The sequence below is a fragment of the Vidua macroura genome, chromosome 6, assembly GCF_024509145.1.
Source record: "Vidua macroura isolate BioBank_ID:100142 chromosome 6, ASM2450914v1, whole genome shotgun sequence".
NCBI classification, from domain to species: Eukaryota; Metazoa; Chordata; class Aves; order Passeriformes; family Viduidae; genus Vidua; species Vidua macroura.
The window spans coordinates 55,893,460-55,919,472 of record NC_071576.1 but is presented as its reverse complement, the minus strand read 5'-3'; the positions used below and the strand labels follow the sequence as shown (position 1 = coordinate 55,919,472).

Below are 26,013 nucleotides of genomic sequence, written 5' to 3'. Positions count from 1 at the left end.
TTTCCTTAAGGCAAAGCCACTCAGTTCAGAAGAAGTGTCAGTTGTGATAACAGGACTCAAATGAGTGAGTTGTGCAATCCCTGGTGTTTTCTGTTCCTGGTCCTGCTGTATGCCACTGCTCTGCAGTGGTAACACAGACACCTAGGAAGCTGAGGAGCTGCCCCTTGGGCCAGCCTCTCCTGAACTTACACTGTTGATGACAGAATCTGGGAAAGCCTCCTTTAATAATTAATCAAATGTGATGTGAGCCAGCCACAGCTTTCCTAACACTTGGGCTGGATCCACAGTGCTATCACAGGCATGTTTTGGGAGGGGGCAAGCAAGAGGACAGAGCCACATCACATCTCCCTCTTCCAGTAACTCATGAGGGAGCTAAATCCTGCCAGTGTCCCAGGAGTTTCAGTGTTGCCACAACCCTGGCCAAGACCAGGATGCCCCTGCCCACCCTGACAGTACCTGAGGGGATGACAAATGTGTAGCCCTGCTTGAGCTCGATGCGCTGGCACTCTGACACTCTGTCCCCAAGGAAAATGTCTCCCTGCTTCCCTGAGAGAAGCCAGTTTTCATAGAGCTCCAGGTTCTGGGGTGTGGGAGGGATCAGCCAGAAGATCTGCAAATAAAGACAACACACTCATGTAAGTCATCGCATAATGAACAGCTATGGCTTCTTCCCAACATCTGAATCTCTTCCTTGCCTCTCCCCTGAGAACTTCCCAGAAAAATGACTGCAACAGCTGCCCCCCTCAAGAGAACAAGCAAAGTCTTTCCCAGCCTGACACACTGAGTGCTACAAGCAGCCTGAGCTTGGGATGCTTTTTAAGTTATGATTTACATCAGCATCAAGAGATACAGAGCCCAGGAAAGCCACCAGAATGACAAGGAGATTTACTAAGTTTGATTTACCACGTCAGAGCTACACCTGAACTAGGGATTGGCACCTGTCTGGCTCCATGCAATATAGGTAAGTTTAGGGTGGAAAGATTTCAATTTGCTGTCTGGGACCTGCATCCTCAAGGATTTACACAAAAGCAGACCAACAGCCACTTTCCTAAAGCACCTACAGCTGTCCCAATAAGCACTGTCCTACCTTTCCCCCTCGGTGGATGTGGTACCACACAGAAGTGCCACCAAAGTCCACGTGGAAATCTGTGTAGCAGCCCTTGACACTCATCAAACAGTATCTGGTGGAAAACAAGATGAGAAGGTGAAAATAAATGGTGATCCACACTTTGGAGCAGATATAACATTCCAAGGGAATGGGTCCCCCAAACCCAGGCCAATGGCTCAGAGCAGTGTCACAAGCCACCCAGCCCCTTTTCCACACAGCTAAAGGGGATTCAGTAAGTGACTGCAGTGGCCTTACAAGTGTCACCCACAAGAATAAGCTGGGAGACTGCTCCTCCCCCTTCCCCCTGGTACACACTGCTGATCCCTTGGGCAGTTTTCTTGCAAGAGATCGTTTGCTGCCTGCCACAGCTCACGAATTCACTTACTTCTGCACCTTTGGATACTGCATCTCCAGGATGGCATTGGTAGACTCTGTCTGACTTTCTTTCAGGTGCCTGGGCCACATGTTATCAACCCAGTCAATCAAATCCACCTACAGCAGAGAGGTAGGAGACGTGAGCAGAGAAAAAAAGGGGCACAGCAAAACCTTTTGCTACCCCAGGTTGGCAAATCCCTTTTTGGTCCTTTTCCACACCCAGAAACTTTCCCAGTGCTACTGGGACAGTCCTACACATAAAGCACTTAGGATCAGGTATTCAGATGCCAGCTCTGGACTTCCATAAAAAATATGCCAGACAGCATCTCCTACGGGTGACATTCAACTCCCTAAGCTTCAGGAGAGCCAGAGATGTCAAGGTTCCCTCTGCAGTTACAGAGAGAAGTAACTGGCCCCACACAGCTGCCACTTCCACCCTGCTGACTGCAGAGGTAGCTCGAAATGTTCATCCCATCCATGCCACCTCTCACAGCTCATCTTCCCAGCACAAAACAGCTTCCTGCCACTCTTCCAGCATACCTCCAGTTTTAGCCTCCTCAGAGATTTCAGCATTTTGCATCAGGAATCCTCCCTGCCACACTGTGCAGAGTTCAGACTTCCATGTTTCTAACTGCTGACAGCCAATGAACAGGCTATCTCTCCAAAGAGTGACATGCCAAGGACTTGGCCATGGTCACCACAGCCTGACTAGGAGATCGGCTTCAGCAGCTTTCAGACTGGAAATTTTCTGAGCCCATATGTGTTCCAAGCAGCCCCTCTTTTACCACATCCCAACACCAGGCTGCACCTCACCTCCAGATTTCCACAGAAAGCAGATCCCTCCCTGAGGAAGAGTCCCCGCTCACCGTAGCAGGTCTCTGCACCAGGTTCTCCAGCTTGGTGTGGCTGAACTCCAGGCTGATGACATTGTAGAGTTTCTCCCGCTCCTCCTCTGGCGTTTCGTAGTAGCGTGCCCACTGTGCCATGGACATCTCGATGTCCCGCTGCGTGTTCACATCCATCACATCCACTATCCGTCGGCTCCCTGCCACGACAGACGCGTCACTGAACTGTCCCTGTGCACCACGGACTCCAGGAGGTGAGATCCTCAAAGATCCCAACCACACAAGCGAGTGCAGGGTGGCTCTGTACACTTACCCACACACAGCCGCACATCGTTCACGCTGAAGTCCGGATCCGGCATCCTGTGGGACAAACATCTGGCTAAAAAGACCATCAAGTGCTTCTGGCTGCACATCCTGTGACCCAGGAATTGGCACCCTGAAGGTACATCTGTGCTGCTTTGGTGTTGGAGAAGGCCTAGGATCTCTGGGGGCACAGGACTGGGGTGAAACACTAGGACAAACTTCTGGCTCAGGAAGCAGGCTCGGGAATAGGATGTACCATCGCCAGAGCTGTTGTACAGTGACTTCTAGCAAAGGAGCCAAGAGGCCTTGAACTAAGCAATCCTAGTTCTCATTTTAAAGGCTGCTTGTGTGAGTTATCCCAGTCCAAAGGCACGGCCAGAGCAGGACACGCAGTATATTCCACTGACACAGCAGAACCACTCCAATGTTTGTACTGGCACCCTTCTCTGTACAAACACTGCTGTCACAGGCAGAGCAGGCTGGCAGCCATTTGAGCAGCTCTTGACCCAGAGAAATATCCAAAAGCTCAGGAGAAATACAGTTTCAGTCAAACTGTAATATGCAGTATTAAATCTCTACCCTCCCAAGTCACCCAGCAGTTAAACTGAGCCTGGCACAACTTCCTACCCAACTCACCCCAGCATAGAATGCCCTGCACTGGATGAGATGTCACCCATCTGTTCACAGCCATGGAACCTCAAGGCTGAGGGAATTTGGAGCAGTGCTGCTGGTACTAGCTCTGAAAATAAATGACCATTTATTCCTCTAATCAACCCCAAAAACACTGACCCAGTTTACACTTAAGAGATGCAAACCTCAATGGATGTACTGCAGCAAGAGAGGCAGACAGCAGCTTAGAAGTTCGGAAAATCAGGTTGGAATTCTGGAAAATGCCAGAAATACTACAAATTGTTTGACTCTCTGGCAATAGATGCCTATGTTACTAGGAAAGAAACCCAGCCAGATGTTGCATCAGAGCAGCAGTGGGACTTTCCAGACATTTGGTGGAATTCTGATCACCTACACCCAATTCAGTCCTCTCATTTTCAGTCCAAACAGACTAGGAAGAACGGGATAACTGAGCTGGAAGATATTTCTCTCTGCCCACTGCACATAAAAAACAGCATGGACACAACAGTCAAACCAGCCTGGCAGAGCCAGGATCAGATCCCACGCAGTATGGAGAGATGAAGGAACTGGGCCAGAGTCACCCACCATTCCGTGCTCCCAGCACTTACTTTATCCCCAGGCCGTCCGAGCTCCTGAAGATGAGCGGGTCCCTCAGGCCACCCCGCTGGATGTACTCAACTGTGAAGTCTGGTGTGGGGAGACAAAAAGAGGGAAGGTTTAGGAGAAACTTCTTCAGAGTATTATAGACATGCTCAGGTTGAAAACGATCTCTGGAGATCCCTAGTCCAACCCTGCTCCTCACTTTTCTACACTCCTTCAGAAATCCTGGAACTCCTTTGCAGCAGTTCTGAGAGGCAGCAGGGTGTGTGCTGCTGACAAGCCTCAGACAGGGCCCCTAAGGAGGGTTTGCTCCAACAGGCTGCTCCTGACAGGTGAACAGCCTGGATTTTGGTGCTCGCTTCCCTAGGAAGCTCAGAGCCAAGCAAGAGATGCCTTGCAGAAGTGCTCTTCCCTCCCAGTAAATCCTCATGAGGGGCTGTGTGATGAAAAGCCATCCCACGGAGCCGTGTGCATGCTGAAAGGAAGGGGAGACATCCCACACAGTCCTTGAATTAAGGATCTGGTAGACATGTGGCTGCAATTACAGGTGCTGACCCAGGCAAACCCTCCCATTCCTGGCTGCCACATGTCCCAGCAAGCTGCAGACTGGCTCTGTGCTCTCTGAAATGAGCAGCTTCCATGCCATTCCCCACACACACTCGCTGGGACCAGCAGCCCCTAGACAAACCTTTGCCTTCCATGAAGACCACGAAAGTGGAGTTGAACTTGTTGGTGGACAGCTTTTCCTCGAGGTCAAATGTCCTCTTCCCTTCAATCTCATCATCGGAGATGCCGTCGTCCTCGTAACGCCGCCTCATTGTGCCACGCTGAGGGGGGAACACCGGGAAGGGAGAAGTTATGGACCAGGAAGGGAAGCCATGGAGTAGGAGGAACAACCAGAGCCTCATCCCAACCTAACACAGCTCAGCCACGGCCTCTATGGGAGCCCAGGTCTGTCCTGAACCCAAAACATACCACTGAAACATCAGCTTTGCCCCTCCTCCATACAGATTTGTCCTAATTGGGCTGTATGAGAGACAGATAATCACTCCTAATGAATTCTAACACAGAAATACGGGAGGAGGGGAGAGAGTTTAGAGTAACAGAGGCAAAAAACAAAGAATCAGTTCCCCAGTTTTACAGGTGCAGCAGTATTTTGCTGCACTGGAGGTAAAGGCACTTGTGAGTTTAAATCTCTACCAGAACACCAATGATAAAAAAAATAGATTCTCAAGTTTTCATCTTTGGCTGTGCCTGCACACAAAAGCTGATTTATTCCCTTGTTTGTGTGGGGAAGAATAGCAGAGTGGAAGGAACACTTTTCTTAGAGGGTCTTGTAAGCACATCTGTACAGGGATTCCTGACAGACATCCTCTTCTGGCATTGCTGGATCTGGAAGAAATTACTGTCCCCAGCTGCTGGCCACCTGGCCAGAGAGCAGAGCCCTGCGTGGGAATGCTCCCTAAATCCCCTCAGATAAAAGGCAAACCTGCTCTGAATTAGCCAAGCTGCCTTCCCCTAATTAGGGATGTTCCCATTATCAAGCACACCAACTGCTGGGCCAGCAGACAGCCAGGGACAGGAGGTGACACAGCTGCTGGCACCTGCCCGCAGTAAGGAGGGGCAGTGTCACATCCCCAGCAACACCACCAGAAGCAGCCTTCGATAACCTCACTGGAGAAAGAGGAATGACTCCCTCATACAGAAGTACTGCTTTAAATATTTTTTTTTTTTAGATTAATGAGATGAGCCAGTGCAGGAGCACGTAGGGACACACACACAAAAAAAGGCTTTTCCACCACTCCCTCCAACATTTAATTTTAACTCACAGTTTCAAGCAGGCTGATGGATGCACAAGGAGTTCCCCTGCCATGAAGACAGAGTCACTCACCCATTGTTAACAGCCCATTGACGGTGCTCAGCTTTCCAACCCCCTTCCCAAAAACCTGAGTGACAGGGACACAAACACCTGATCAGCCAGGCACGAACAACTGGCTGCTCCTGAATGGGGCACTTCAGGCAGAGTCTTCAGGATCGTGCAACCAGGGTCTGTCCAATGGCCCCAAGGATTAAACAATCTGGAAGAGGGCTGCTGTCCTTTGTCTTAAGCCATCCACTAAAGATGAGCGGGATCTCCCCGTTTTTAACAACACAGAAACTCACTTTACTTATGGGTTTTTACAGAGACACTTGTATAAAGGCGGGAAAATGCATTTTAAAAGCATAGACATGGGAGTGGCACCAGCAGAAGGGACCTATTCCTTGGGAACACTTGGAATTTCCCACTGCTAAAGCTGGGCTGCACTCACCAAAAACTGGAACTCCCAAATGCTCAGTGTGCCTTTAAACTGAGACTGGCCCTTCCAAGGGGATGCATCAGAACTTGGAGTTAGAGATATAGAGGTGTTATAACTGTGTTATAATGGATGATTAGCCCACCTCATAAAGCACTTATCCTTAAAAATCCTGGAATCCATGAAGCCTGCGTGGTACTCAGCTTTAAAATGAGGGCACAGAGCAGAGAGGGGTCTGCCCTGTGCAGGATTTAGGGACAACGAGCAAACCTCAAACTCAGCTTTTCCTGAAGAACCCAGCACTTTGGGGAAAGGCTCACTTCATCCTATCTTACTAAACCACACCAGCGAAGTTCAAGACACACCTGTGCCAGGCAAGGATGTGAATCACCTTCCAGCATGACCAACATTTCACTCTTCCCAATCCGAGGCAAGTCTAGGACTACAGATCCCAGCAGGCAGCTCTCTGTCAGAGACAGGATGTGCACAATGAAGAGGCGGATTCTGCAGTCCCTGATCTCACCTGCTTTGGGATCAAGTAGGTCCTGCTCACTGCCAGACCAGGCTGCTTTTTGACCTGCTCCCTTACTCCAGACACCCACTTTTAGGGGGAAAAGCAACTCATTTGCCTTTGCTGGATTCAAAACCTCACCTTCTGGGAGGAAAAGGTTTGGCATGGAAAATCTAGCAAGAAGAGCCTATGTCCAAACCAGTCCCTTAATAGATTATATTGGACTCCCTTGGCTACACTTAACCAGGAGCAGGGGTTACTGCACTGGGCTGGAACTTAGGTGAGTCCCATTTGAGGATGAACCTCAGGATATCCAGGCTGGAATACAGCTCCAGCCACAGACACGATGACCAGGCGTGGTCTGTCCTTCTGGAAGTGGCACCAAGCCAGGCTCTGGATTGTATAGAGCAGCTCATTCAACAGAAATGCGACCACGTGGCTGGGCCTGATTCGGATCCTCTTGGTGCCATGGGTGGATGCTGGAGATGCACTGTGGGATCAGGGCCCTGTTCAGACTTTTTTCACAGATCTCCTTCACAGCACAGCCTCCAAAGCAAACAGGTTGGAACCTTCAACCCAAACCACTCCACGATAAGGCAACCACACCACAGAAGTGCAAACACCAGGATACAGGCAGGAACACCTTAAACTTGAATCCCTTTGCAATGAGGAAACAGGGATGCAAAACACAGAAGGAAGGGGATTGGGTCCTCCAGCGGAGCAAATTCCAAAGTCTATTGCTCCTGTCATCAGCAAAGCATCAGCCACAAACCCCCTCCAGCTCCCAGGCAGATCAGCTTCGCCTGTTTCTGTGGGCAGGGAAGAGTCTGGCCTCCTAATTGGCCCAGCATGAGGAGAGCAGGATCCCAGCCGTGGCTGAGGACCCAAAAGCACAATGCAAACAGCTCCCATCCCATCGGAGGCGGCCGGGGCCACACTGCTTTCAAGTCATTGTTGTCTTGGGAGGGTGGGGAAAAACAATATTTCAGGGCCCCAGCGCAGGCAGGAGGAAGGAAAGGCTTCTGTGCTTCCAGGCATGCGTTACGGGAGAGGCAGCATCTGCGGGAGTTTTCCCCTCCTGGAGTCTGCAGCTTCCTCACAGCACAGTGACACAAACCACAGACCCCATGTCCCCAAACTGTATCTCTGTATGAGGACAGATGTGCTCAGTTGATGCTCCAAAACCCCTTTTCTTCTTTGCCACACAGGAAATTGCTGCCTGGATAAATAACTGGCTACAGGTGACACCTGCAAAGCCATGACAAGCTAATGCCAACCTTACCTTGCCACTATTGCACACACAGAGCTGTGCCAATCCTTCTGACAACACCAAGCTTGACTTCTTCCCAGGAAGAGCTGGCTACCCTTGTCCCACAGCCTGTGCTAGGGATGGGGCTTGGCTGAGTATCCCTTTCCAGCACATTTCTACAGCCCATCCAGAGAACATCAGCAACTCACAGTCCTGGGCTCTTAGACTAGAACTGCTTCTTCCTGGGAGTGACTCCACTATTGGGAGACCTTCCAGTATCAACCAGTTCAGCCAGGGACACACAGCTTCCCAAAATGAGACCAGCAGATGTCCCCAGAACTGCCACCTGTGACAACGTTCTGAGTGAAGTTCAGCTCCAGTGAAGCAAGGGCACAGAGTCAGGCACATTACACTATCTGTAGGACAACCTCAGCATTCAGTATAAAGCAGCAATATTTAAGTATCACTTTGTTTTCCCAGCTTTCTCTTAGAATTCAGGCATTCTTCATCCTGCTGAGAGTTTTACTAAGGAAGAACTGACAAGTGGTCCAAATCTTTTCTCTCTGTGTCAGGCAGGGTCAAGATCAAGGCACTTTATTCATCCTCCAAGACCAGACAGCCAACAATTCCCACCTAAGACAGCTGTCCTTCACCATTTCTTTCTGACCCTCCTGGGTACCATTCAATTAATGGAGGAAATAGGAAGTATGAATATTAACCTACTGACAGCTATCCCTTCTATTCTGATTCTTTCACCTGCATTCTCCTTCACCCAAGGATTCCAGAGAAAATGCCTCATGAATCTCCACAGCAGCACTCTCCAAAATCCTTCTTTGGAAACCTCTTTCCAACAGCAAGCGCTGCCTCCATGGAGCACAGCTCCCTCTAACAGCAAAGGAGCTGACAGTCAGCTGAAGAGAGCCAGAAAAACTCTCCTGTGAGGTTTTTTTGAGGGGAGAACGAGTACAAGGTCACATTTGAAAAAAAGAACAAGCTGTCCTTTCGCTGAAAGAGCCTCATGTATTTAAAGAGTGAAATCAACACACACCACAGTATTTTAGTCACTTCCTGTCCTGTCTGCTGCCATCCCCTCCCTCAGCTCCATCTCCCAGTCACCAGGAACCTCTTCCTGCTATGCCACAGCTCCTTCCCCCTCAGGAGACCAGAGCACCCCTCTCGCTTTTCGTCTTTCCAGAGCAGCTTGCCCATGTGAAGCCTTCCACAACCCTCTTCTACTCCTTTGACGTGAAGAATGCAGGAAAGTTTCACCTCCATTTCCAGTCCCAAACTCCCCTTGTTGCAGGTTTTAACTTTTCCCTGGCTTCCAGTGTATCCATAGAACAGTGTGACCTACAAGTGCATTTTGTCCTCACCCCACCCCTTTGCAGGTTTACTCTGCTGAATTGCACCCAAATTGATAATAAATCAACCAGCTCAACTCTCCTCAGTTAAGGAATTTAACTTCTCACATATTTTTACAGCACACAACTGTGGCTCTTGCCTAGATAAATCCAGACCTGCAACATTCAAATCTCTTGATGGATGTTCTGATCTCCAGCAAGTACCTGGGGCAAGTCCAGAATTCTGCCTCCGAGACCTTGTGCTGAGAATCCCCAGCAATTTTAGCAGTGGCAAAGTGGGAAGAGCAACTTCCATTTCTCCAGGAAGACACAAGGCAGCCTGACAGGAGGATGGACAAGCAGGGAAGCAGCCAGGCTGTGATCAGACAGACCCAGGGCACAGCAGGTGCCAATGCCAGAAAGGGCTATGTAGGGAAGATCCTCCCTTGCCAGTGTTTCCAGATAGAGTGTGAAGAACCGAGGCACCAAGATTATGACACCCAATCAGCAGCCTGCCAGGTCACTGCTTATCTTAAGCACAGGAGCTTTTCCTTTCTATATCCCTCTCCCCTCCAAGCCTGCACCTCCCACTTCAGCTCCTGGGCTGGGCTCTAAGCTCTGGAGCACAAGCACAGCACAGCGGCAGCAGGTTCCTGCCCTCTGTGCCTCTCCCACCTTCAATCTTGGACTCTTTGTTCCCCCAGGTATGGGAGGCACCACTTAGGATCTAAAGAACAGGCACAATCGCCTTGAGAGACCCAGGACAAGAGGTCTGAGCTTAACTCACGTTTAATGCCCCTCACCACCTCCCATTTCTCTCAAAACCTGGAGAGCAGGATGGGTGTATCCCAGGTGGCACATCCCTGGACAGAGACAGACTCAAAGCACCAGGCTGAGAAGCAAACAGGATCTACACAAAACTGGAGCCCTTCCAGGCTTCCCAGCTCCAGGAGGGATTCCTATCATGAGCAAGGCTGGCAGCACTTCAGAATGACCGGGAAGAACGCTTTGGTTTGCACTTTCGGGTTACAAAATTCAATGTACATGAGGAGTAATTTGGGGAATTGGAGCAAGGCAAGTGTGGAGGCAGCATGGAAGGGCCAAGGAGAGCTCCACAGCTGCTCCCAAACCACACACTGACCAGCCACAGCAGCAAAACCACGAAGCAGAGGAACATGCTAGATCAGATCACAGATGGGCAGCTCTGGCAGCAGTCCCAAAAAGGAAGCATGCTCCTACGAAAGGCTCTGGCTCCTCACTCTAGTCACCTGCAGCCTCTATCACACACAGCCACTGTCCCAATGGGCTTTGATAGCACTGTTAACCTCCAGACTGCCCATTTCCACCACCAGCCAAGGCATCAGGACAAAACCTGCCTGGATTCCATGCAAGCCTAGAGAAGCTCTTGAAGGACCATCAAACCCTCCACAGCATTTCAAGGCTGAACACTGACCCTCAGTGCTAAAAGCCATCCTTTGACATTCAGCCCTCTCATTTCTGGAGAGGACTGAGAAAATCCCTTGAATTAGATCCCACCCCTTCCCAACCAGAAAAGAGCTAAGGAAAAAAACCCTGTGTGCAGCCCTTTCCCTGTCAGATGTCCCCACTATGTGCCCTACGCAGTGAGGTAGATGAGCAGTACCAGCTCAGCTCCTCATTTTGCTTTGTGCAGGAAGGCAACAGAATCTCCCTCAAGTGGAACAAAATAGACCAAACTGCTCCAAAAAAGGCTGGCTTGAAAATTATACACATTTAATCCATATTCCCACCACTGAGCCCACACAGACCAGGAGGCAGAGACCCAGGACAAGGGACAGACAGAGCCATATTAACTCAGAGGTGCAGCTGATCAGCAGTAGCAGGTCAGTCCTGAGTGACTTCATTCCTTGCTGGGGACCTCTCTGTCTCCAGCACACTGAGAGATCACAGGACGAGCTTGGATTTTTTTATCAGGGAAGTGCTCACTCTCCACACTTCTCAGTGTCCCAACTCAGCTCTGCCAAAACCTGTTGCCAGTTCTGTCCCATCACCCAGAACTGTTGCCAGTTCTGTCCCATCCCTGGACCACAAGAGTACTGGAATAACAAAAATGCAGGAAGCTTTGAGGTTTGCACTGCAATTCCTGCTCAGCTGACACTGTTTTTTAAAGGGAACAGCAGCAGGCTGGCTGCATTGCAGGCTATAGGGCTGAAGATGCTCAGGGAGACGGAAAACAACCCAGGGCCATAGGGAAGAACATGGACAATGTGGGAATCTAGCTACTAGGAAGGATATTTCCTCTGGACTCTGTGCTGTTACACCATCCCTGCACACACTCCCTCCCCCTCTCCCCCATAAGGAGCCCAGCACTCGTCCCTTCCTTACTCCAAATGGGGCAAAGGGGCTCAGTGACACATGGAAATATTTATGCACAGCAAATTAAAGACACTGAGGCAGTTTGACCTTAAAGGAGCATGCACTGCCAGCCCTTTCCTTTCCACTTTCAGCTGCCTCAGCTCTATCCCAAGATTACAGCTCCCAGGAGCCAGGGGTACGTGGAAGAACAAGGAAGACTTTTCTCTAGTGGCATTTTCTCCCAAACTCTGTCAGGACCAGCTAAAACCCAACAGGATTGTGCATTCAGCTCCCAGCCCTGAGGACCAGCATGAGCAAAGCTCAGGGAGCCTCCTCCTTGACCTAAAAGGGTGTGTGGGGGCAGCTTCAGTAAAAGTTGTTCGTGTACCAAGCAATGGTTAAAATATGGAAAATTCACTGCCCTGCAACCCTGAGCAGATCTCAGCCCAAAAACTTCTCTGGTTCAAGTTCCTGGAACTTCCAGAGGGATTCAAAATCCCTGGAAAGCCGGCTCATTGCTGTTTACTCCCAGTGCTGTTGCTACAGCAACAGAGATGCACAAGCATGGACACAAGAACAGGACAGAACTCCTGTCCAACAGCTCCATCTCCTCTCCCCCCATCATGGATTCCCAGGATACACTTTGTCACCAGGCTCACCTGAACCACCTCAAGTGGCAGAAAGCAACACCCACAACCATCTATAAATGTTCCCCACCTGGTTGCCAAGAACTGGGAGAAGAGGTAAACAGGGAGCATCAGCAGCACAGGGAATGCAGGCCCCTGTGGAAAGGGAAGAACAACACCAAAGTTCCTCACACCCACCTAAAGGCTCGGCCATCATTTCCTCCTCTGGAAACAGCAACACTCTTCCCTCAGCAGCAGCACCAGAGATCTCATCCTGAAGGGAATTGCTTCCTTTATACATTTTCAGAGGACAAGATTACTGCAGCACCTTGTTTCTCCACCTTCTGAGCATAACACCACTTTCCCACATGTGCCCTTTTTCCCCCAAACCCAGCCAGTGACCTGTAAATCTGGGTGGCTCCTGACATAACTAAAAAGGCACTGGGGACACAGGGACTGCTCTCCTGACTTGTCAGTGTCACCTCCATCTGGGATAACCCTGGGAAAACTTATTCCTGGTTATTACAGGAACATAAATGAAGCCTGCAGAGATTGTTTGGTAACTCACAGGTAACTTGAAGTGCTTCTGTGGTGTTTGGCTCCTTGCTTAGTCAGCAGTGCAGCTTCCAGGACACACTCAGGGCACAGCCAGGCTTGGGACAGCAAGAATCCAGCAGATATTTACCTCCTGTATCCCTCTCTGCTGAGAGGGAACAGCATCCACTTGGTTTCAGGGACGTATTCTCCCAGGGACCAGCACAGTCATGCATCTGGCAGGATCTAAATGCTCACAGGGATTTCTAAAGCTTTCCAAGAATAGCCTTCAGTTGCTGCTAGCTTCCACCAAAGCCCTGCCCAGACCAAATCTGAACAGACCCTGAATTATTTAAAGCTCATTTATTACACCTGGGTCACTTGGAATGACTCATTTGTAGTGCCTCCAGTTTGAGGCATGTGGGAGAGATTAATTACCCCCCCTGCCCAGGTCCTGTCTAGACTGGGCAGTTGAGGTGTGTCCAGCAGATCAGGGACATTTGGCCAGGCTGGGTTTCACACAGGGCACAGAGGAACTCCAGGAAGGAGCTTGGTTTGACAGGAATTGCCAGTGTCACATTTCAAACGTGGGGAAGAGGGAGCAGGTGATGTAAAAACACCCGAATTCTCACCCAGTGCCTGGGGCTCATCCCATGCTCAGTGTCTGCAGGGAGCAACATAGACAGGGTCACCCCAGCACACTCATGAGTCCCAAATCAGTGGGAGCAGCCCTGGGAAAGCCAGCATGCAGCAGGACTGGCCTCTGTCACCCCCCAATACCTGGGGGGTGACAAACACCAGCAATCTCCAAGGATCATTACCTGGCAGTGAGCAGCTTTACAGGACAAACCAGAACTTGGGCTGAACCTGATGAGATTGCTCCTTGCATCCCACTGTTGGGATACTGTGAAACACTCAAGATGGAGCAACACAGGGAAGGTAGAAAGCTGCATCCTCCTCTTTCCTATCTTACCTGACACAGGCAGCCCACAGCCTGCTCCCCCGACCTCCTTCTCTCAGCTTTGAGGCCATTTATCTCTCAATTTATTCCTATCCTGTGAGAAAAACTGTCACAAGTGTCCTGTCAACATGTGTGGGCCTTCCTGGTCCATGACTTGTGTCCTGAACTATCACCCCATCCATCCTGCAGAAAGGATACAAACAAGTTGGAAACCACAAGATTCCAGCTGCTGGGACACTGGGCACTGGTCAGAGCCAGCAGTGCCATCCCTCAGGCATGGGCTGAGCTGGGATCACTCCACAGCACGCAGGGCTATAAGAAAAATCTTGTCTGCACACTCCCCAGGCTTCATCCCCCAGCTGATGGCTCCACATGCTGCAAAGCCCATCTGAACTCTCTCAGGGGATAGCGTGGACACCGACATGTAAGGGCAGGTTTGGTAACTGCTGTTTACAGGAGAGGCCTCGGCTTCTGGCTGGTAGGGACAAGCAGAGCCTCCTCTCAAATTTCACACATGGATCTGACCAGAGGGCAGGGCAGTGCTAAGGCAGGACACAGAGTGCCTCAGACCATGGGATAGAGCACTTCACTCCCCAGCTCCCCTCTCACCTACCTAATTCTCCAGCACCCACAGCACTTAGGTCCCCTGCTCCACGAGCCCATTTCCCTTCATGAGTGTCACAACTCTTCCCACAGTCAAAATAAGGGTGACACTGCACCCAGCCAGGGATGGTCACTCGGGCCCAACATCCCAGCACCCTCAGCAGGAGCTGTGGCTCAGCCCACAGAGCCCCCAGGGAGGGCGAGGCTCCTCCTCAGGCTCTCTCCAGCAGCAGAGCCAGTTTAAGAGGTTCCGACCCCACCCTGTCTCCCCATCTCAGACTTCCAGCCCTGTCAGGTTTGCTCACTACCCCAGACAACAGCTGGGACTAGATGCCTCCCCCCTGCCAACTTCCATCCAGGGCATGATCTACAATTGCCTGAGGCAGCGTTCACCTCAGGGCCATCAGCTCCTGGAGCACTCACTGAGGGAGGGAGAAAACCTCTTCAACCAGCTCTGCCACCAGGGCAATCCTAACTGGGAACCACACCCTAAGATACAGACTGCTGGGAAGGCTGCGATGAGTGAGATTTGTCCTTTGGATAATGGCACTCCCCTGCTGTGCTCCCAAGTGATCCAGTGTTGCTGCCCTTCATTTCTCACCCTGAACATTGTCACTGCAAGCACATGGCAGCACTGTGGTAATGTGCTAATCCCAGCTTGCAATTCACAGGGCCTTGCTAGTCTCAGTTCACAGCACAGGCCTGCCAAAATGAGCCCTGGAGCAGGCAGAAGGTGAGATTTCCTCACACTTCCAGCACCCAGGAATATGGCAGGACTGCTCTGCAGGACAGGCAGCCTCTCTGTGAGCAGCAGGACAACAGATCTTTTTCTCCAGAGCCTTTAGGGAGTCCAGGCTCCTCGTGGGGAGCCCAACACCCTGGTGTGACATGGGCTGGGTGCAACCACCCAGTGACAGCCAGCAAAGACTTCCAAGTCTCAGAGAGGGACTGTGGCATTGTTAGTGCCAGGGCTGGACTGTCACTCAGGCTCAGGACACAATAGAGCATTTCAGCTCCTCAGTTAAGGGCCTGCAAAACACACAACTCCAGCTTGAAATGCTGGCACCTCGGCCCAAGCCCCAAGAACTGCCTCGTTACAGAGCTGGGCAGAACACTCACACAGAATTAGCAGGAAACTACTCCACAGTGCCTGCAAGTCCCATCTCCACTGCTCCCAGTCTCTGGGTGAGGAGCATGGATATCCCACAACTTGCTCCTCTGTGTCCTCTCCACACTCAGCATCACCCACTGCCTGTGTGAGCCTCCCAGAGCTCAGCAGGACACAACTTCTCCCAAGAGATGGCCTTGGACGGGTGCAAGACATCCTCCCAGTGATATCCCTGAGTCCAGAGCAACTCACCCAGGCCTTTGTTATCCTGGGAGTCATGGATGCAGAGCCTGAACTAGGAAGAAAGTACAGTTAGGGCACTGCAACCCACCTAATCAAAGTGTCATTGTGCCACACAGGCATGTGTGACCTGGCAGAAAATTCCTGCAGGAACGTGACCATACCTGAAGCAGAGGTGAAATTCTCCTCCAAACCCAGATCTTTCACCAACACTGATAAATTCATTCACAAAACCGACACACATCAGATTTTCGTTGAAGCAGGGGAAATCAACATTAGTGCAAACTAAATAAAATAACACAGAACACTCAAGATTTCTTCTATGTCCTCATAGAAACTAATGAGGAAAAAGATGCTGTCAGTGTGATTACCGGATACACCAGAGAACAAACTGCCTCTGCCATCTCAGCTGGTACCATCAAACCACACAATTAATTCAGCTCCTTCACCACCATAAACTATTCTGGTCCAGGTTGTTTGGCTGGTAGAACTACTATCACACCTGTGTTGGTTTTTTTAAAATACATTTATTTTTTGCTAATTGAACCCCAGTCACACACCAGAAACACAGCTGACAGCAGCAGAAACACTCTGTACCACCAGCTCACTGCTTCCCTACTTGGAATTTCTCATTTAGACCTACTAACCTAGCTCCCAAGTCCAAGGCATATGTGAGATATTTGAGTAAGTCAAATCATGCTCTATAGAAGAAAAATAATCATCTTTTAAGGGTCCTTCAGCAAGAGAGCATCACTGACACAGCAGGAGCACATAATGAGCTGGAAGTTTCCAGGAAAAGCATGGCAGGAGGTAGGAATTAAGCCTCACCCACCACACAGGGGTCATGCCTCCTCCCTGGGCCTCAGGCCAGCACAGACAACTCACACACAAGAGGCCACACAAGTCCAGGTGAGCCTCACCCTGCTGCCCATGTGCCTTCCCAAACCCCTTAAGCACGGAGCTCATCAGCCTACAGGCATTTATCCAGCTTAGCACATTCTGCTGGAGCCCAGCCCACCTGCACCAGGACACCAACTCCTCCTGATTTTTATTTGAGAGATGATAAGCATTTTTAAACAGACAAGTTCCTGGCTGATAGCCCCCTTCACCTGCCATATCTTTATCCAGATGTTTTGGGTTAGTCCTGGATCACTCCCCAGTCAAACCAGCAGCTTGAGCTGCATCCTGCACAGCTGTGGGAATAAATGTGTCAGGATGAGGGAGGAGGTGGGACTGCCTCTGATGCCAAATTAAAACATCCACCGAAGCACTTGGGAACTCCCCAGCACCCAGAACTGCTCATCTTGAGGACAAAGCTCAATGCCAAGAACCACACAGCCTCACACTAAATGATTCCAGAGAATTAAAGGATAAAGATTCACCTTTATGGGCAGCACCTTGAAGGTGAGGATACAGGTACTGCTGTGACTCAGAGAGGGACTCCACCACAGATCTGCCACTTGCCCTCCCTGGGGGCTTGCAACCACCTCAAAACAGCATGGGAAACACAGCAGCTTCCCTCCCTCCCTCCCTGACATCTCTGGGAATATCACCTCAGACTCTAAGAGCAGTTGCTCCCAAGCTGTTCCCAGTTACAGCTCAATTTCCAGACCATTGGATTCATGCAGTCCCAGCACAAACACCAGAGCTCCTGACAGGGCCTGACTGGGACCTGAATGCTGGAACAGCTCCCTTCAGAAGAAAAGACTGGGAAGAGGCACAGGAAAACTGGAGCTTGAAGCTGGAGCTGGTTCCCTCAGCTTTCACAGCCACTCAAATCAAGATTGGTAACACACAGTGTTTCAGGTCCTCTGCTTATCACAGACACACAGAACAAAACCTGTTGCGACAGAAACTACACTGACACCAGTTTCTGGTTCCTATCCCAAAGCTCCTTCCCTAGCTTCAGCCTCCAACGCCCCTCTCCAGAGCTCAGGAGCCAGATTCCCTTCATTAGGACAAACTCAGTGACACAAAAGGACCCACAAAGCCACCTAAGCCAAGCCCACACCTCTGTGCAGGCTGCATCCATCCACCACCAGCCTGCTGGGGTTGTTCAACGCAGCTGCCAGGAAAAGCCTTTCCCTTCTCCAGCTGCAACAGAACCAAGACTGGAACAGGATTGTTTCAAGGCCACTACTGACCAGTCTTTGGCTGTAACGGATCCGCTCTTCCTCGGGCTCCATCTCCGACTCCTCCGAAGAGAGCGAGAAGGACACGCCAGGACTGCTGTCGTCGTCCTCTTCCTCCTTGGAAGCCAGAGGCAAACAGTGAAAAAGCGCACAGGGACACCCACACCCCCTCACTTCCCTTCTCCTTTTGGGGCCAACCCCACCCCGCTCTGGGGGCTGAGAGAACCCAGTGGATGAGCCAAGCCCAACTTTTAAGGCTCCTATTCTATCTTAGAATAAATGTCAGGGTAAACGACTTCACCAGCTCTTCTGTAACACAAGAGGAGCTGCAGGTCCCCCACCTTGGCTCCACACAACCACCAGTAGCTCCACTGGCACACAGTGGGATAAAAACCAGGGAAGGTGCTGTCAAACTCTGGCTTCTCCAAAATTAAACACTGGAGAGCCAACTTCTCCAAACAACACAAGCACTATCCTCAGGATATCCTGTACCGTGGCACCTGGGAGAAACTACAGTGGCACAGGACATCTCCCACGAGCAGGGAAGGCATATGGGATCTCTCCTAATACAGCACCCAAGCAGGGAAGCAGTTAGGGATCTAACTCCTGGCTGCTGGAGACCTAAATGCTGATCTCTCCAAATGTGCCACCTTGTGACACCACACACCAACCTGGGAAAACCTCCCAGGGCGTCAGATGGCACCTACACTTTTTTTTTTTAAAGGGACAGAAACCAACCAAAGCCTGGGTATGGCATGGCTCTTAATCCCCAAGACTATGCCTAAGTCAGACCTTCTGCGAGGAGAACTGGGGAATGGGATCGAGGAAGGGGATCCGCCACTTCCCTCGTAGTGTTAGAGAACCGCTACGACCACGTAGGGAGAACTTGCTCCATCCTGCTCCTCCGCGACCCCCGGCTTCGACAGCACAGCATTCCCAGTCCCGCCAGCACCTTCCCCACCCCTGCCTCCCTTGGAACCACGGCACGAGGACTCCCGGCTCGGTCGAGGGAGGCAGTTTCCCCACACTTGCTGAACTCTGTTTATAAACAACCGGACAACCGGAGCTCAGCGCGCCGCCCCGCCGCGGGGGAGGGGGCCACCCCCGGCCCACCGGGCCACCCCAGCCCGGCCCCGTCCGGGAGGGAGGGAGGGTCCCCGGGGAGCTGTCAGCCGGCACCCGCCGCCCCCTCCCCAACTTCCCGACGCGGCCTCCCGGGGCCCGGCAAGGGGAGATCCGCCCGCGCCCGCCCGGCCGCGCTCCGGGACCCCGCAAAAACTCGAGGGTCGCCGGTGACCCCCGCGGTGCTCACCAGGTCTCTCCTGCGCCTTTGTCCTCTTCTACCGCCGGCACGGGGGGGGGAACAGAACAGACGGAGGAGGAGGAACCCCCCGGTCAGCAGCGATCGCGCCCCGGCCCCGCCGCGACCCCGGCCCCGCCGCTCTCGGCGCGGGCAGCAGGCGCTGACAGCCCCGCCGGCCGCCCCCCGCCGCCGCGGCCCGCGTCCCCCCGCCACCACCGCCACCGCCGCCGCCTCCACCACCACCTCACCCCTCCCGCCGCCGAGTGCCGGGGCTCCGCCGGCGCCGCCCGCCCCGTCCCGCCCGCGCGGTGCCCCCCCGGCGCCGCCGCCCCCCGGCCGGGACGCGGTTCCCCCTCCTCACACAGGAGCCGCCGCCGCCATTTTGAACCCGTCAGAGCCTCACATACACACCGACGCGGCGCGCACGCGCCGCACGCACGGGCGCACCCCCCCCTCCCGCAACCCGCGCGCCGCGCGTGCGCCTTGCGCTCCCCAGCCCGGCCCCGCCCCGCTCCGCCCTGCGCGCGCGCGGCTCGGGCCTGGTCACGCCCACTCCCACGCAGGCCACGCCCATCGCATGAATACGCCCCTCCCCCGTGGCCACGCCCCTGGCGGGGGGGGCTGGAGAGGGGGAGCCCCGGTGGGATTTTGGGGGGTTCGTGGCCCAACGCGCCCCGCCGCGAGGTCCCTCGGTGTCCCCGCGGGCTTCGGGACTGCCTGCACGGCTGTGCACGCCTGCGTGGGGGTCTGAATGCAGAGACACCGGCACGCACCTACATCCACCTGGGTAACTACGTACAGCTCCTTAGTTTTACACTATTGATATTAACAATGTTTTTATAAACTATACATAGTTATATAGATAGTTATAACCTAACTGTATGCAGTGATATATAAAAAAATATAGCGATATGGATGGTTATAAATTAGCTATATTGTTAGATATACATTATATGGTAATATGTATGTGAAAACATATATAGATTTATAACTATACATATGGTTATAGACCTGTATGTGCAGCACACACCTGGACACATGCTCACATACACCTCAACCCAAAATCAGCCGGTGACCCTATCCCGGTGGTCTCTCATCCACCCCGGGCCCATGGCGGGACCCCAACACCCACACCATGTCCCTGACGCCCACCCGGAGTCCTCGATGTGCCCAGGCCGTGCAGGGGCTGCTCCTGCCCCAGGGACCGTTCACGCCGATGAGTTTTGTGTCACTTTAATGGCAGAAGATCGCCCTGCGGTCACCCCGTGTCACCCTCCGGCGCTGGCCTGCCAGCGGGAAGGGGAGCCCCCAAATCAGTTCTCTGCCCCCAGAGCCCGGCTGGCAGGGGATGCTGGCAGCCATGGTGGCACAGGAAGCTGGGATTCCTGGCGGGACAGTTCGTGCCAGGAATGCTTTCCTGCTGTCACCCCATGGTGACCAGCGGTGCCAGCCCCGGGTCGGGAGGGTGGCAGCGGCGTTCGGGTGGTGGCAGAGGCAGAGGTGTGGCAGCAGCCGTGGTGCGGTCGGAGCTCTGGGACAGCAGGAGATCCCGGGGAGGCTGTGCCGAGCCGAGGGGCTCAGAGGATCACGCAGACCCTCCTGGGTCCCGCCTTGCGCTGCCTCCGGCGGGCGGCATTGATGGCGGCACTGCAGGCTGTCACAAAGATGTTCCCGACGTTATCCTGGTACCTGGCCGAGCATTCCATGTAGGACACGGCGCGGACCTGCCGGGCCATGGCCTCTCCCTGCGGGGACACACAGAGTAAGACCCCTCCAGGACCCTGCTGTCGCACTATCCCGTGTTGGGGACCACCCCTGTCCTGTCCCGTGCCGTGTCACTGGGAGGTGACACCCACCTGCTGGCGGGACACGGGCTCTATCCGTCCGTCCTTCAGCTTCTGCAGCACCTCCTGGTCCTGCCGCAGGTCCGTCTTGCAGCCCACCAGCAGCACCGGGACCCCCTTGCAGAAGTGGTTCACCTCCGGGTACCACTGTGGGGGGGACATGTCACCCCGGGATGGGCACGTGCCACCCAGGGATGGGGACAGGGGACAGGCAGCACCCCCGGGGTTGCGTTACCTTTGTTAGGATGTTGTCAAAGCTGTTGGAGTCGGTGACATCAAAGCACATGAGGACAACGTTGGCATCTGAGTAGGACAGAGGGCGAAGCCTGTCATAGTCTTCCTGTCCTGCCGGGTGGAGAAGGAAACCATTACACACCAGCCTGGGACCGTGAAAGTGACATCTGTGGGGATAGCTGTGGGTTAACCCCCCCTCTCCCATGGTCATGGAACCCCTTGGACAGGACACCCCTCCAAGGCATGACCACGAGTGTGGGACACCCCGAAAGGCCCGGGTGGGAGACCGGGGGGCACAACTGCCCGCCCTGTCCCCTCCTGTCCCACCTGCTGTGTCCCACAGGTGGATCTTCACGGGCTTGCCGGCAACCTGGAGGGACGCCGTGTACTTCTCAAACACGGTGGGGACATAGACCTGGCAGGGGACAGGGATACAGGTCACACAGGCAGCTGTGGGGGGCACCGACAGAGGGGACCCCAGTGGGGACAGAGCAGAGCACAGGGAGGGAAGCAGGGAGCGGGGAATGGTGCTTCCTCCCTGGGGCAGTGGGATGGGAACCACCCTCATCCCCCATCCCAGGGCACATGGATGCCCCAGGGGGACCTGGGGATTCAGGACGGGGTTCTGGCATCTCTGTGGCTGCCCTCCTCCCTGCACTCCCTGAGTCCCTTATGTGCCCTCACTGAGGGACAAACGCTGCTCCCCCCTCGTGATCCCCCAAGAGAGGCAGAGGTGTCACAGACCCCCCATCAGCCCCAGGCTGGGCCACCCCCCTGTCCCCATGTCCCACTTCAAACGGCCTGCTGCTGCCACCGTGTCCGTCCCACCGCCCTTTGCCCGTCACCACTCCTGCACAGGGACAGTGTCACCCACCCACCGGGGGACAGGCATCCCGGTACCTTGGGGAAGTCCCCTTTGGCGAAGGCCACCAGCAGTGACGTCTTCCCGCAGCCGCCATCCCCCACGATGACAGCCTTGATCTCGGTTTCGGGGGCTCCTGGGCTCTGCTCCCCGCGCTCCCGCTGCATGGGGGTGTCCGGTGAGGCCACGGAGCCCGAGTGGCCTCGGCGGGGACAGGGATGGGGACAGGGAGGCGGGAAGCACCCGCCCGGTCCAGGGTGCGGCTGTCACCCGCCCGCCGGGCCCGCCCGCAACGGGGCTGGGGCCGCGGTGGTGACAGTGGCCGGGACACACGTACAGGTGTCCTGGCACACAGGTGACCTTCTCCCGGCAGGTCCTCGCGGTGAGGAAGCGTCACACTGCCACCTGCATGTCCTGCCTGCCTGTGTGACGCTCCCTCGCACTCCTGCCCGCTGCCTCTGGCACGCTCTCATCGCCATCCCACTCCTGATGGCCCTCCCCATCCCAATCCCACTCGTGCAGATCCCCCTGCACAGCGCAGCCCCCAGGGATGGGACCCCTGTGCCCTCCCCGACGCCCCATTCCTGCCTCCGAGCCTGGGATTTATTGCCCTGAGCATCCGCAGGAGGCAAAGTCCAGGGGTGGAGTGAGGCACGGGGGGGTGACTCACTGCCCTGGCCCCGCTGTCACTGCCACCCCTGCTGTCACGCCCGTGCTGTGCCACGCTGAGCCCGGTCCTGCCAGAGTCTCTATCCCTGGCACCCAGCTCAGCAGCACCTGCCTGAGGGGGCAGCTCCTGTCTTTTCCTAGTGATTCCAACACGGGTGGGACAGGCTGTGACACCCTGCTTTGCTCAGGGACATGCCATCCCAGCAGTGATGTCCCCCATGCCTTGTTTGGATGTCCCCAAGACCCTCTCCCCTCCCCTCTTCTGCCACCCCAAAACTTTGTTGGGGGTGAATGGGTGCTTCTGGCGCAGGGTTGCAGGGAGGGATGTGGGGTCGTGTGTGCTGTCCCCTGCCATCCCCCATCTGTCACCAGCCTCTCCAGGCTCTCTCAGTGGGTACCAGCCAATCCAGGAGGGCTCTGGAGCCCCCAGACCAATTGGAGTGAATCCAAAGTGATGGTTCAGGCAACAAATTCCAAATTCTCACCCAGGCCTGGTGCAGGATGAAGTCGGAGGAGAGGGATTCTCACGCTGGGAGGCTGGGAGGCAAATGCACACGGTAATGAACAATCTCAGAAGGATGCCAGCATCGGGGCAGGATGGGGAGAGGAGGCTGGAGCAACATCAAACAATTAGGAAGGTGGCAATTACCAGTCTAATGAGATATCAGGTTGAATCCTAAAAGCATCAAGATTCTTTCACAGCGAGATGTAACTGCTGCAGTGTTTGTCCTCTGGGTATTTTCTCGGACAAAACATTTCCTTTCCCGCAAGACCAACAGAATTTTGACGGGAGAAGAGGCAGCCTGTGTGCAGCTGCCCAGTCCTCTCAGTGCCTGACCTGTGATTGTGCAGAAACGCCCCAAAAAGCAGCTTTATTTGGGGACAAATAGGCTGCTTGGAGCTTCTGAGGACGCGGAGACCCCAGTTTTCCTCACTGGAGAAGACCGTGGCGAGGAGCACCGGAGGGAGGGAGCGTGCCCTGCTCGGACACACCAACAGGTTGGCCCCAAGGAAAGGTAGGGGGTTGGGACCAGAGTCCAGCCCTGGGCACTGCTTGTTTCTCCCTGGATGTCCCCAAAGCCCCTCTCACTACTCCCATGGTTGTCCTTAATCAGGATGACTGGATTGATCCAACCCTCCCTCCGCCCTCACCTCACCCCCAGCCATCCCATGGCCCCCCTGTCCCCAGCCCTGTTGTGCCACCTCACCAGGACCCCTGCTCCCTGTCACATCCCCTGGGGTCCCACTAACCCCCCTCTGCTCTGACCACAGCTGGGGACCACATCCCACCTTCCACCATGGAGCTGAACCAGACCTCCCCACCTCCCTCATCTCCCGTGATGGACACAGAAGGAGATGATTCCTGTGGGATCAATGTCACCGATGTGGCCATAGACGGTGTCACCCTGCTAATCTGCCTCTGTGGGCTGGCTGGGAACGGGGCTGTCCTCTGGCTCCTCGGATTCCACATCCGCAGGAACCCCATCACCGTCTACATCCTCAACCTGGCCGTCGCCGACTTCACCTTCCTCCTCTTCATGGTCCCCTCCTCCCTGCTCTACCTGCTGGAGGATGTGTCCTGCTCCACTGTCGTGTCCCTGAAGTACCTGAGGTCCCTTCTCCTGCTGTCGCTGTTCTCCTACAACATGGGGCTGTACCTGCTGACAGCCATCAGCATCGAGAGGTGTGGCTCAATTCTCTTCCCCCTCTGGTACCGCTGCCGCCGTCCCCAGCGCCTGTCATGGGTGATGTGTGCCCTGCTCTGGGCCCTCTCCATCGCTGTCATGGTCGTGGTGACCTCCCTGTGCCTGTCACAGGAGCACGAGCACTGCCGGGTGGCTCTCATCTCCATGTACGCCCTCAGCTTCCTCATCTTTGCTCCACCCATGGTCATCTCCAATGTGATCCTCTTCATCAAGGTCCAGTGTGGCTCCAAGAGACGTCAGCCTAAGAGACTCTACATTGTTATCTTCCTCACAGTGCTCTTCTTCCTCATCTTTGGAGTGCCCCTCAGCCTCTGGAATTTCCTCCAGCAGCTCAGCCACACCGTTGTGTCCTCCCAGGTGGTTTTCCTGCTCGCCTGCATCAACAGCAGCATCAACCCCTTCATCTACTTCTTGGTGGGGAGCTGCTGGAGGCACTGCTCCATCGTGTCCCTCCAGGTCGCCTTCCAGAGGGTCTTTGAGGAGACAGGGATCACCACAATGTCCAGCTGAGAGGCCACTGTGGTCCCACCGCTGTGCTGTCCATGCTGGCTTCATGCTCAGCTGCCCATCCTTGCTCCCAGCCAGGCCTGCAGGTCATCTTCCTTCAGCTGTTAGTCAGGATGCAGCCCAAAGCTTTTCCATCCCTTTTCCTATCCCACTGACCCATGTTGTTGTGTCTATCCCTATCCCTACCTCTGTCCCTGTCCCTACCATTGCATCCCTATCCCATCCGCATTCCCATCCCAGTCCTATCCCCAAACCATCCTCATCTCGGCTCCCCTTCCCTGTTCACTGTACCCATCCCATCCCATCCCATCCCATCCCATCCCATCCCATCCCATCCCATCCCATCCCATCCCATCCCATCCCGCAGGTTTCCCAGCTGCCGGCCGCTCCGAGCGCGGTCCGTCGGGCTCTGCTGCCCTCCTGTGGGAATCTTTGGGATTGCCGGCATCCGGACTCTTCCCGATCCCCTCTGACATCCCACATTCCGCCCCAGGGCCGCCTTCCTCCCTGACAGCCCCGCTCCTGCCCCGCTCCGCCCGGGATCCCCGGCAGTGTGTCCACTCCTGGCTATTCCACGCTCCTTCGCCCCAATAAACGCTGATGAATCCATCCTGCTGTCGCCTCTTGTCCCTCCAAGGGAGGCTGCGGGGCGGGACACCGCGGGTGAAGCTCTGGAGGGGAATGTCCCAGGGAAAGAGTCCCTGAAAACCGTGTGAGGCAGCCTGGGGTGAGCATCCTGTGGGGAGAGACTGGAGCCTCAGACATGGGGCTGGGAGGAATGGGAAGGATGGGAGGTGGGTGGGCTGCATGGGGAGTGGGATGGGAATTTGGTGTGGGAGGTGTGGGACATGATGGTGCTGGTGGGAGGATGTGGTGGGAAGGTGTGGGATGTGGTGGGGCTGGAGAAAAGTTGTGGATGTGGTGGGGTTGGAGAAAAGGTGTGGATGTGGTGGGGCTGGTGACCTCAGTGAAGCCACAGGGAGCAGGGTGATGCCCCGTGGAGCCCATGGTGACAATCACGGGTCTCACCCTGCTCCTGGAAGGGGGTGGCTGTGCTGAGGACCACGGCCTCCTCCTCTCCTTGCTGCTGCACCA

At 54.3% G+C, this 26,013-nt stretch overlaps 3 protein-coding genes across 3 annotated transcripts in view; 1 reads left to right on the top strand and 2 right to left on the bottom strand.

Annotated features, from left to right (window-relative positions):
- Positions 1–19,528, bottom strand: part of KDM2A (lysine demethylase 2A) — a 33,679-nt gene extending 14,151 nt beyond the window's left edge. Inside the window, exons 1-10 of the mRNA XM_053980047.1 lie at positions 19,458–19,528; positions 19,106–19,133; positions 17,806–17,910; positions 4,550–4,688; positions 3,870–3,948; positions 2,642–2,688; positions 2,350–2,528; positions 1,494–1,600; positions 1,088–1,181; positions 457–610 (exon numbers count right to left, since the gene is read on the bottom strand). Coding sequence (XP_053836022.1) covers positions 457–610; positions 1,088–1,181; positions 1,494–1,600; positions 2,350–2,528; positions 2,642–2,688; positions 3,870–3,948; positions 4,550–4,688; positions 17,806–17,910; positions 19,106–19,133; positions 19,458–19,477 — 952 coding nt within the window. The 5' untranslated portion in view covers positions 19,478–19,528. The remainder of the gene's footprint in view (positions 1–456; positions 611–1,087; positions 1,182–1,493; positions 1,601–2,349; positions 2,529–2,641; positions 2,689–3,869; positions 3,949–4,549; positions 4,689–17,805; positions 17,911–19,105; positions 19,134–19,457) is intronic.
- A 320-nt stretch (positions 19,529–19,848) lies between these two features.
- On the top strand, positions 19,849–25,163 carry LOC128808601 (mas-related G-protein coupled receptor member H-like). Its single transcript, XM_053979913.1, has 3 exons — positions 19,849–19,883; positions 23,477–23,704; positions 23,978–25,163. Exon 3 carries the CDS (start codon positions 24,004–24,006, stop codon positions 24,919–24,921), a length of 918 nt encoding a protein of 305 aa, XP_053835888.1. The 5' UTR covers positions 19,849–19,883; positions 23,477–23,704; positions 23,978–24,003; the 3' UTR covers positions 24,922–25,163.
- RHOD (ras homolog family member D) lies at positions 20,197–22,410 on the bottom strand. The gene is made up of 5 exons (XM_053979914.1): positions 22,075–22,410; positions 21,502–21,589; positions 21,176–21,285; positions 20,953–21,087; positions 20,197–20,841 (listed from the first exon to the last, which is right to left on the bottom strand). The coding sequence occupies exons 1-5, from the start codon at positions 22,201–22,203 to the stop codon at positions 20,674–20,676; spliced, it is 630 nt and encodes a 209-aa protein (XP_053835889.1). The 5' UTR covers positions 22,204–22,410; the 3' UTR covers positions 20,197–20,673.
- Positions 25,164–26,013: the final 850 nt, after the last annotated feature.